General features: G+C 47.0%; 1 protein-coding gene across 1 annotated transcript; it reads right to left on the bottom strand.

Moving 5' to 3' along the window:
- Positions 1 to 3,135: 3,135 nt before the first annotated feature.
- On the bottom strand, positions 3,136 to 8,319 carry swsap1 (SWIM-type zinc finger 7 associated protein 1). Its single transcript, XM_060855015.1, has 2 exons — positions 7,828 to 8,319; positions 3,136 to 5,883 (listed from the first exon to the last, which is right to left on the bottom strand). Exons 1-2 carry the CDS (start codon positions 8,314 to 8,316, stop codon positions 5,614 to 5,616), a joined length of 759 nt encoding a protein of 252 aa, XP_060710998.1. The 5' UTR covers positions 8,317 to 8,319; the 3' UTR covers positions 3,136 to 5,613.
- Positions 8,320 to 10,837: the final 2,518 nt, after the last annotated feature.

Genomic DNA, 10,837 nt, shown 5'->3' with positions numbered 1-10,837 from the left:
TCACAGTTCTCTTGGTTTCTATACCCCACCCTCCGCTAGCACTGGCCACCAGTCTCTGCATTCAGAGGGCCCTCCTTTAGCTGAGGTTAACACTACTTTGTAAAGGAGCACCCTATCTCATTGGAGTAAGTAGCACTGTCGACCTCTGAACAAACTTGTGTTAAAAATGGCTGTCTTTGGAGGTGGTTGCTAAGAAGGTGGTATTTATGGGTCCTGTCTCTGCTAACCTTTGACCTCTCCTTTCCCCCATGCTCCCTACTGTCCAAAGAAATCCACGAATGTCTGTTTTGAGTTCACTGAATCCTCATATCTCTTTGGGGCAGAAGTTTCAAAAGTTCCCAAGCCCGCGAGAAGTGAAGGCATTTCTAACCCAGTGACCGACCCAAACTGGTTAAGAAACAATGTCGACGGACCCAGGGGCCCAGAAACAGGGAGAGAATGGAAACAGACATGCTGGATTATTTGGGAAGGAGAATTTGCGCTAAAGATTACAACACTGGCAAACTATCATCTATTATGCACTTGTGCTACCAGGGCGGGTGCGAAGTCCCAACTCTGTTAAAACACCCGATAAGTTAATCTCTTGCTCGTCAGCCATGTAGCGGCTTAGGAGGCTCCATGGCAGTGAGCAGTCCCTGAACTTTTGACATCCTTGTTCGTGATATGCCTGTGTCAGTGGAACAAGATTAGAGGGTCCTGCTCATCAATCCCCAACTGACCAGTGCAAGGGCGCGAAAGGAGATCGTTTTCAGAAGCATTCACAACTTTCTACACAGAAGCAAAGGAGAAACGTGTCTAAGTATTGCGCGTGAACTCTCTCCCAGAGCAACAGGGTTGTCCCATAGCATTGGACAGGAAGAGTCAAAGACCACGGGTGCATGGACATTAATTGGATCCAAGTGCACAGAATAAACTCGGCTCCCACATTTTAAGCGAATATAAAGCCTGATATAAATTCCCAAGTTCCTAGGACCAAAGGGAATGGACAGAAAGCAGGGACAGGGTTGGATAATCAGCCATGATCATATTTAATGGTGGGACAGGCCTGAAGGACCTACCCCTTAGTCCTGTTTATAGACTCATAGACAAGTACAGCACAGAAACAGACCCTTCGGTTCAACTCGCCCATGCTGACCCGATATCCGAAATTAATCTCGTCCCACATCCCTCTAAACCCTTCATATACCCATCCAGATGCCTTTTAAATGTTGCAATTGTGCCAGCCTCCACCACTTCCTCTGGCAGCTCATTCCATACACGTACCACCCTCTGCGTGAAAAAGTTGCCCCTCAGGTCCTTTTTAAATCTTTCCCCTCTCACCCGTGGGCGGCACGGTGGCACAGTGGTTAGCACTGCTGCCTCACAGCGTCTGAGACCCGGGTTCAATTCCCGCCTCAGACTGTGTGAAGTTTGCACATTCTCCCCGTGTCTGCGTGGGTTTCCTCCGGGTGCTCCGGTTTCCTCCCACAGTCCAAAGATGTGTAGGTCAGGTGAATTGGCCATGGGAAATTGCCCATAGTGTTAGGTAAGGGGTAAATGGAGGGGTATGGGTGGGTTGCGCTTCGGCGGGTCAGTGTGGACTTGTTGGGCCGAAGGGCCTGTTTCCACACTGTAAGTAATCGAATCTAAACCTATGCCCTCAAGTTCTGGACTCCCCCTGAACCCAGGACTGTTAATCCAGAGACCCAGGCAATGTTCTAGAAACCTGGATTCAACTCCCACCAAGGCAGATAATGGAATTTGAGTTCAAAACTGAGGGAAAGGGAATATCTAGAATCAAGAATCTAATGAAAATCATGACTCTCTTGTCAGGAAAACCCAGTTTCCTTCCACACCTTCCCCGCCCCCTCCTGCCTTTCCAGGAAGGGATCTGCCGGTCTTAATCGTCTGATGCAGCTCCATTTGTGGGTGTTGGGATGAGTGCTCCTGTAGTTGAGTATCTGGTGTGTGTGTGTTGCTTTCCTGTGGATGCTGGTCTGCAGTTCTCCAATGACTGTTCGTGACATCTAGGAAGGGGATTCTGTTGCTGTTCTCTTCCTCCTTGGTGAAATTTATGCCAGGAAGGATGTTGTTAATGTTATTGTACGTTTCCTCTAAGTTGTTCTGTTTCGTGATTACAAAGATGTCATCCACATAGCGGACCCAAAGCTTGGTTTGGATCGTGGGAAGGGCTGTTCATTCTAGCCTCTGAATCATAACTTCTGCAATGGTTGATGAATGGGAAAAACAAAATGGCATACAAGGTAAATATTAGAGTGAAGATAGCCTGGAGGGTTGTGGAGCTGGAGGAGATCACAGGGATAGGGAGGGGAAAAGCCCCTGGACAGACTGGAAAACAAGGAAAAGAAGTTTAAATTTGAGGTGTTGTCAATACAGGTCAGTGCGCGACCTGGTAATGGGTGTAAAGGACATGGTGGAAGCTATGGTGGTTATAGGATTGAATCCCAATTTGAGTATTGTCAACTCTTCCACTGCTACAAGGGAATGCATCAACAAAAAAAAGGTTCTTGAAATGACCACAGACACCAATATCACCACCAAATCACCAAACAGAACAGTGGCGTCACTTTTAACTGGAGATTCACGAAGGTTTCCATGGGTAGGACTTGAGGGCACAGTCACAGAGTGCACGGACCCTTTGGATCTAAGATATGGAGGAATTTTTTTCAGTGAATCTGTGGCACGCATTGCTGCAGAAGGCCAACCTATTGAGCACATTTAAGACAGAGGAAAATAGGTTCTTGATTAGTGAAGGTAATGGGGAGAAGGCAGGAGAGTGTGGTTGAGACAAACGTAGGCCGTGATTGAATGGTGGAGCAGATGATGCACTGAATGGCCAAATTGTGCTCCTATGTTTTACGATTAGGCCTGAACCTCCAGAAACATAGCTCACAAGGAACAGGGATAGGCCACTCAGTTCTCTGAGTCAGGTACCTGCCTTCCCGACAGGAATTACTGATCTCCGTTTCGCTTGTCTGAGGGGATTTTCTTCATGTGTTGCGGTTGTTTCTTGCACTTTGCGAAGCAGAGATTCCCGGGAGCTTCCTCCACACCCACCCCCACCTCAGAAGAGGGGCACAATACATAATCGACAACCACACGGAAAACAAATTGCAACTCATTTTTATACCCATTCAATGGCAACACCAAAAAACAATTCTGTGACAGAATTTCTCGGGGCTTTGCGATGTGTGACTCACTTTGTTTCCACTCAACCGTCAGGTTAGAGAAGACGAATGACACTTCTTTATGAATGTGTTGACACGTTGCATTTCCACATGGCCAGCGAATTGTCACATTCCGCCTGTGACCCTGGATAGTGAGGGCCAGTCGGCTATTCGACCAGAAGGGCCGTCGCACCCGTACACGGGAGCTCAAGCACTCGCAGTCAGGGATCGGGGTTTAACAACTGGAAGTTGAGAAGCAAACCCTACCCTTCCAGAGCCTGGGAATAAACTATATTCACTATGTGACTCCTTCAGTCCACCCTTCCTCTTCAGATACTGAGTGAGGGGGAACACAGAGGGTATCATTAAATGTCACCAAGGGAACAGTTCACAGTGATGACAGCTCGAGTGGTGGAATGCCCACTCAGTGATCAGTCTACTAGGCCCCAACCTGCCCTGACAGTAAAATGGCAGAGACTGAGATGCTCTGGCAAATGGCATGGATGAGCCCCACCAAAGCTGGTGAACGGGGCGTGATGCTGGGGACTCGGTGATCTCCAGGGTGACTGCTCTGTCTGACAGGCCTCCATCACTGGGATATTCTCTCCACCTTCCTGCAGCAAGCAGGGAAGACACAGCGGGAACGTTCTGCTGGGTAAGGGCAGAGTAAGGGATTGCCCTTTGCATGAACTGTTGTTTCTTTACCCAACAACCCTCCGTTCAGCCCCTCCTCTCCAATGTCTGTTGGCGGAGGAACTAAATTAAGGCCCGACAGATGGCGGTGATCAGACAATGACCATGAGGCAGGTAACCAGCCTGTCCTTGTGGTTCAGCACAAATAGCCAGGGGATAAAGTACTCCCGTGGCCTTGTTTACATACAAAAAACTATGGATCAGAATAGGAGAGGATCCAAGATCACACACTAGTTATAGAAAGGAGAATGTATTAATAAATGGCAACATTCACCTTCTTGGACTTTGCGAGGCCAATGAATTACTTATTGATATCACTGCTGTGGTGTCCATGACAGTTAATTGCTTTACCCTTTGACTTCTTGACACAGTCAAACTAGGTTATTTTTATTCAGACTGATGCAAGGTTTGGTGGGAACATACACATATATCTCTTAAAAAAAAGGAATGTCCAAGTTTCAACTTTGAGAGTCCAGGAATTCGTGCCTTGTTCTCCAATCCTCAGTCAAAGCCATCTGGTCTGATCCCAATGGTACAGCCCGTGCTCGGGCTCGCTATCCCAGGTGAGGCCCTCACTAGCGGAGGTTAGCCATAGCTAACAATCAGCACAGTGCCCCTTCTCAGTTAGAACCCATCGCACAAAATGGAAGTCAGAGGAAGTCCACCCTAACTCAGCGAAGGTCCTCTCAGTTCTCTAATTAAGACATCCAACTGCATTCTGCTACTTTGTAATGTTGTCCGGAAGGGCTTAGCATAACCACACCTGCTCCCTTCTATATCTCAGGCTTCTCAGGTCTTACCTTCGAGCGCCTAATGTGGGCTTAATTAAGCAACACATTAAAAACTTTCTCTCATGGAGTTAGGGTCCCTCTCATCACGGAGATAAACCGTAAAAACAAAAAAAAAGGGCTTCTTTCATTTCCCTTCACAGGCAACTTGGTTCCTGAAAAAAAACACTAACCTCCCTGGTGAGGAAGGGTAACCGAATAAACATAGTTAATGATCCCAAAGGGTAGCACCCTGTATTGACAAAACGGATGTCAATGGAGTCGTGGATTGTCCAACAGGGTTTTGAAAGTAGGATGTCAGTGGTGACATTTGCACCTTCAAAGCAAGGGCACAGAGAGGGTGGATAGTCAGTGGTTTTCCACCCCACAGTGGGAAGTTCAACTGCAAGAGGGCACAGGTTCAAGGTGAAAGGGTCAAGGTTTAGGGTAGAAGTGCGGGGAAAAATCTTTTAGCAAGAGGGTGGTGGGTGCCAGGATGGCACTGCCAGTGGAAGTGGTAAGGAGGCACATGAGCAACATTGAAGGGGTATCTTGATGGACACATGGACAGGAGCCAACCAGAAGGATACAAATATTGCACATGGGCAATAAGTAGCAGATTGGAATAAGGATGAGGAATCAGCGCAGGCTTGGTAGGGCCGAAGGGCCTGCTCCTGGGCTGTATTGGATTTTGAATTGTTTGGAAGATCCTCGGGTACAATTTGAAGAGAAGCAGAAGGGAGTTCCCTCAGGATCCTGAGGATTTTCTCCCCTTAACTGACCCCTGTCAGTCTACCAGAGGGAGCAGGGGGAGCCTTGGACTTAACATGTAAACCCACGGGCCAGTGTTTTAAATAATGTGTGAGGGAGAGTTAAAGACATCAGTTGCGCTGTGTGGTGGCTGGATTTGCAACCGGAGGAGGGTTTTTGAATTAGGCTCATGAATTTATAGAAGATGATGTGAAATTAGTCAGTAAGCCTTCCCTCTAATCCCCAAATTGCTTTGCTTGTCTTGGCACAAGACGGATTCCTGTCACTTTATCTGCCTCGTAGAGCAGCTCCCAGGTGCAGTCCTCCACGTTTTGTGATTCCGGAGGCCCTTCGGCGTCATGCGTTGCCAGTCCGGAGAAGGATATGAGATAACGCTGGACTCCCTCCGGTTCACACGGCTCCTCTCTCACCAGGCACTTCACTGGGAAGTAACGCTCGATAATAGGCAGGAACGAATCTGACCCAGTTTCCTCTGGAATTGGAGCCTGAAGTGCGAGGAAAAGAAAAGGTGGTGATCAGTCACTGTTGGTAAATGCTCCAAGTAAAACGAGAAGGCAAGGCATCTGTAGCAATGAGGAGCTCATGGTCTTTTCCCCAGGACGCACACCGAGACAAATATCGACTGCAGGACCATCAACTCGGTGAAAGACGCTCTTTGAAATGCCTGAAACCTGTTGGTCTTCCAGAACAAAGGAGTTAACCCTCAGCAAGTGTTGCAGACTGGCACATTCCAAGGACCAGGACTACCTGCTGGGGAACGCACTAAAGCTTGGGCAGCTACTGCCAAGGCTCAGTAGGGAAAGACCACCATCTGAGGTCATTCTGCTGAAGATAAATGGGGGTCCCCTTAGTTATTGGGCCCTCCTCATGCCTCAATTGCGTAAACATAGTTTTGTATATGCAAGCGAGATCTTTGGTTTTTTTGGATATTAGAGTATTGGGGAAGATAAAAATGAACAAACTGTAATAATTAAAAATAATAATTATGTATTATCAGAGTATAAAACTAAAACAATGCTAAAATATCATGAGTGAAATAAATTTAGGATAAAGTATTTAATTGCAATTTATTGTCATATAATAAATGACAATAATAAGCTTAGAAAAAATCCCTAGATTAAATAATTAGCCAAAATCCAAAAAAAAGCATCTCTTTCCATTAGTGAGACATACAGAGATTACATCCAGCTTTACAGGCTGATGTACAGAATAGAATGCATTATGCATCTGTAATTTGGCAAAATATAACAAAGACACATTTAAAAACCAGAGAGTAAAGATGTATAAAAGTGATGCTAAAATTATGCTTAAACTCAGAATGAAATGTTTTTATAAATTTAAATGGCAAATATATTAGAAAAATAAATCTAGATTATATCAGAATTCCATACAAACTGTAAAATACATTTAAAAACAGTGAGAATTATTTTTTAAAAAAATATTTAGCCTGAGAGGGCAACTGTATAACCTTGACAAAGTAAGTGGAAGAGCACTTGTAATGTCATAATTTTCTAGACTATAGGCCAAGAGCTGGAAAGTGGGATTTAATCTAGATTTAGACTAGATTAGGCGAGTAGATTTACAGCAGATTTGGACTACATTTAGTCAAGATTTAGAGTAGACCTAGTGCAGATTTAGTCTAAATTTACAGTAGATTTGGGGTGGATTTCAAGCAGATTTAGAATTAGAGTGGATTTAGTTTAGATTTAGTCTGGAGTTATAGTGGATTTAGTTTAGAATTGGAATAGAATTAGTTTAGATTTAGAGCAGATTTTGTGAAGTTACAGTGGATTTAGTTTAGAATTGGAGTAGATTTAGAGCAGATTTAGTCTACAGTTACAGTGGATGTAGTTTAGAATTGGAGTAGATTTAGTTTAGATTTAGAGCAGATTTAGTCTGGAGTTGCAGTGAATTTAATTTAGAATTGGAGTAGATTTAGTCTTGATTTAGTGTATCGTAGAGTCATAGAGATGCACAGCATGGAAACAAACCCTTCGGTCCAACCTGTCCAGATATCCCAACCCAATCTAGTCCCACCTGCCAGCACCCAGCCCATATCCCTCTAAACCCTTCCTATTCACATACTCATCCAAATGCCTCTTAAATTGTACCAGCCTCCACCACATCCTCTGGCAGCTCATTCCATACATGTACCACCCTCTGTGTGAAAAAGTTGCCCCTTCATATCTTTCCTGATGAAGGGCTTATGCCCGAAACGTCGAATTTCCTGTTCCTTGGATGCTGCCTGACCTGCTGTGCTTTAACCAGCAACACATTTTCAACCTTCATATCTTTCCCCTCTCACCCTAAACCTATACCCTCTAGTTCTGGACTCCTGATGCAGTGGAGATTCGGCTGGTACAAACTGGATGGGCCGACCAGCCTCTAGTGCACACTGGGGGGAATAAATGCAATGTTTCGCTGTGCACCTTGAGCGCTGCGATGATGTGGCACCCAGCGCCGGGCTGCTGTTGCTGACTGAGCCAGCCGGCGGTGTCCCGGAGCAGGGCGGCGATTCTGGCCGCCTCCTGCCCGCCTACCCCCTGCAGGTAGCGGTCCAGCCCGTCCAGCAGCAGCAGCGAGGGCAGCCCGCCGCGGGGGTCCCGGTGCAGGGCGGCCAGCGCCCGCAGCAGCCCGCCCGCCGTCCGCGGGTAGGCGAACTCGATCCGCCGCAGCCCGGCCGGCTCCAGCGGCAGCAGCGGGGCGGGCAGCGCCTGCACCGGGCGCGGGGCCAGGAACAGCACCCGGCCGCCCCCTCGCCCCGCCGCTTCGGCCGCCGCCAGGAACAGCAGGGAGCTCCGGCCCCGGGACTCCTCGCCCAGCAGCAAGCAAGCCCCGGCTCCCCCAGCTCTATCCACGTCTGCCCTGCTCCCTGCATCACTGCAGGAACCCAGAACATGCAACAGCACCTCAGCCATCTCCCCCCCCCACCCCACCTCCTCAACTCAGTTCAAAACTCATCCACCACCCCCCTCAACTCAATTCAAAACTCATCCACCACCCCCCTCAACTCAATTCAAAACTCATCCACCACCCCTCCTCAACTCAATTCAAAACTCATCCACCACCCCCCTCAACTCAATTCAAAACTCATCCACTTCCTGGTTCACAAGCAGCAAACCAAAACACCCCTTTTTGGATACTTTCACTGTGCCCACCCTCAGGTTAATTGCAATTAAAACTTATGCAATTTAAATAAAAATGTTGGTTCCAAATTTGCAAGTCTGCTCCTGAAACATTCAGGTTGTTCAGCCCGACTGCATGTTTTTTTTCATTGAATGACGCGCCTCACACTCTCTCCCCCCCCCTTTTTGGACACTTTCAGTGTGCCCACCCTCAGGTTAATTGCAATTTAAATAAAAATGTTGGTTCCAAATCTGCTCCTGAAACATTCCGGTTGTCCATCCCCACTGCATGTTTTTTTTCATTGAATGATCCGCCTCACACTCTCTCCCCCCTTTTTGGATACTTTCAGTGTGCCCACCCTCAGGTTAATTGCAATTAAAACTTATGCAATTTAAAAAAAAGTTGGTTCCAAATTTGCAAATCTGCTCCTGAAACATTCACGTCTGCCCTGCTCCCTGCATCACTGCAGGAACCCAGAACATGCAACAGCACCTCAGCCATCACCCCCTCCTCAACTCAATTCAAAACTCATCCACTTCCTGGTTCACAAGCACCAAAGCAAAACACCCCTTTTTGGATACTTTCACTGTGCCCACCCTCAGGTTAATTGCAATTAAAACTTATGCAATTTAAAAAAAAAGTTGGTTCCAAATTTGCAAATCTGCTCCTGAAACATTCAGGTTGCTCAGCCCGACTGCATGTTTTTTTTTCATTGAATGACCCGCCTCACACTCTCCCCCCCTCCCTATTGGCCGTGCAAACTGTTCATTAAAGGTTCTGAAGCAGTCCCATTGAAGTTTTTAAATGTTAGAAGTTAAAAATAATCACACAACACCAGGTTATAGTCCAACAGGCTCCCCTTCACTGTTTTGATCACACAAGAGGGCAATGCTGTGTGAATTTCCCATTTTTTTTTCTTCCCCCACACTACCGCCTAACTGCAGTAGTGCTTATTTTTTTCCCCAGCACCCATGGTGTGTGTGTGCAGGTGTGAGACTCAGTGAAAGACACAAGGTGTACAATCTTTATTCAATTTCCACCACCAGGAAGATAGGAAAACACCCCAGTGGCCAGTGACAAGCAGTGCCCTTCACATCAAAAATGCTGTGTGATCAAACAGTGAAGGGGAGGGCAGGGACTAAATCAAAATAGAGTTGGAGGGGGGAAATGATGCACTCCACTCCCTGCGGCGCCCACCTCTCCCTGAACAACTCCAGGGTGAGCATTGCTCTTTGATGTGAAGGGCACTGTTTGTCACTGGCCACTTGGGTGTTTTCCTATCTTCCTGGTGGTGGAAATTAAATAAAGATTTGTGCACCTTGTGTCTCTCACAACTGCACACACACACCATGGGTGCTGGGGAAAAAAATAAGCACTACCGCAGTTAGGTGGTAGTGTGGGGGTTAATAAAAAAAGGGGAAAAAAAACTAAACAGAAGAAAAAATATATAGTCCAACAGGTTTAATTGGAAGCATTAGTTTTCGGAGCGCCTCATGTTAAGACACTGTGACTCTCTATCAGGTGCCGCCAGACCAGACGATTTATGTTTTATTTTTAATTAAAATTGCCAAAATGCATCCCCCAAGCCTACCCCCTTCATGTTTTTTTGTAAAAGAGAATATAATCCCACTTCCGTGTAAATTGGAAGTTGTGAACAATCTAGGGTTAGAATCCCTACAGTGTGGAAGCAAGCCACTCGGCCCATCAAGTCCATACCGACCCTTTAAAGTGCATCCCACCCAGACCTGCTTCCCCCAACCCCCGCATTTCCCATGACAAACTCACCCAGCCTGCACATCCCCAAACACTATGGGCATCTTAGCACGGCCAATCCACCCGAACCTGCACATCTTTGGACTGTGGGAGGAAACAGGAGCACCCGGAGGAAACCCACGCAGACATGGGGAGAATGTGGCAAACTCCACACAGTCAATCGCCTGAGGCTGGAATCGAACCCATGTCCCTGGCGCTGCTACCCACTGAGTTACCATGCGGCTCTGTTTGATTAGATTAGATTACTTAGATTAGATTACTTACAGTGTGGAAACAGGCCCTTCGGCCCAACAAGTCCACACCGACCCGCCGAAGCGCAATCCACCCATACCCCTACATTTACCCCTTACCTAACACTATGGGCACTTTAGCATGGCCAATACACCTGACCCGCACATCTTTGGACTGTGGGAGGAAACCGGAGCACCCGGAGGAAAGAACCGAAGCTGAAAATGTGTTGCTGGTTAAAGCACGGCAGGTTAGGCAGCATCCAAGGAACAGGAAATTCGACGTTTCGGGCATAAGCCCTTCATCAGGACC

The sequence above is a fragment of the Hemiscyllium ocellatum genome, chromosome 45 (assembly GCF_020745735.1).
Source record: "Hemiscyllium ocellatum isolate sHemOce1 chromosome 45, sHemOce1.pat.X.cur, whole genome shotgun sequence".
Lineage (NCBI taxonomy): Eukaryota > Metazoa > Chordata > Chondrichthyes > Orectolobiformes > Hemiscylliidae > Hemiscyllium > Hemiscyllium ocellatum.
This window is presented reverse-complemented; position numbering and strand designations above follow the sequence as displayed.

Bases quoted from the DNA above. Each gene is read 5' to 3' on its own strand.
- swsap1 (XM_060855015.1), bottom strand. From the start codon at position 8,316: ATGGCTGAGGTGCTGTTGCATGTTCTGGGTTCCTGCAGTGATGCAGGG. The intron at 5,884-7,827 runs GTGCACAGCGAA...CTCGCACTTCAG, and splicing joins ACATCATCGCAGCGCTCAAG to GCTCCAATTCCAGAGGAAAC.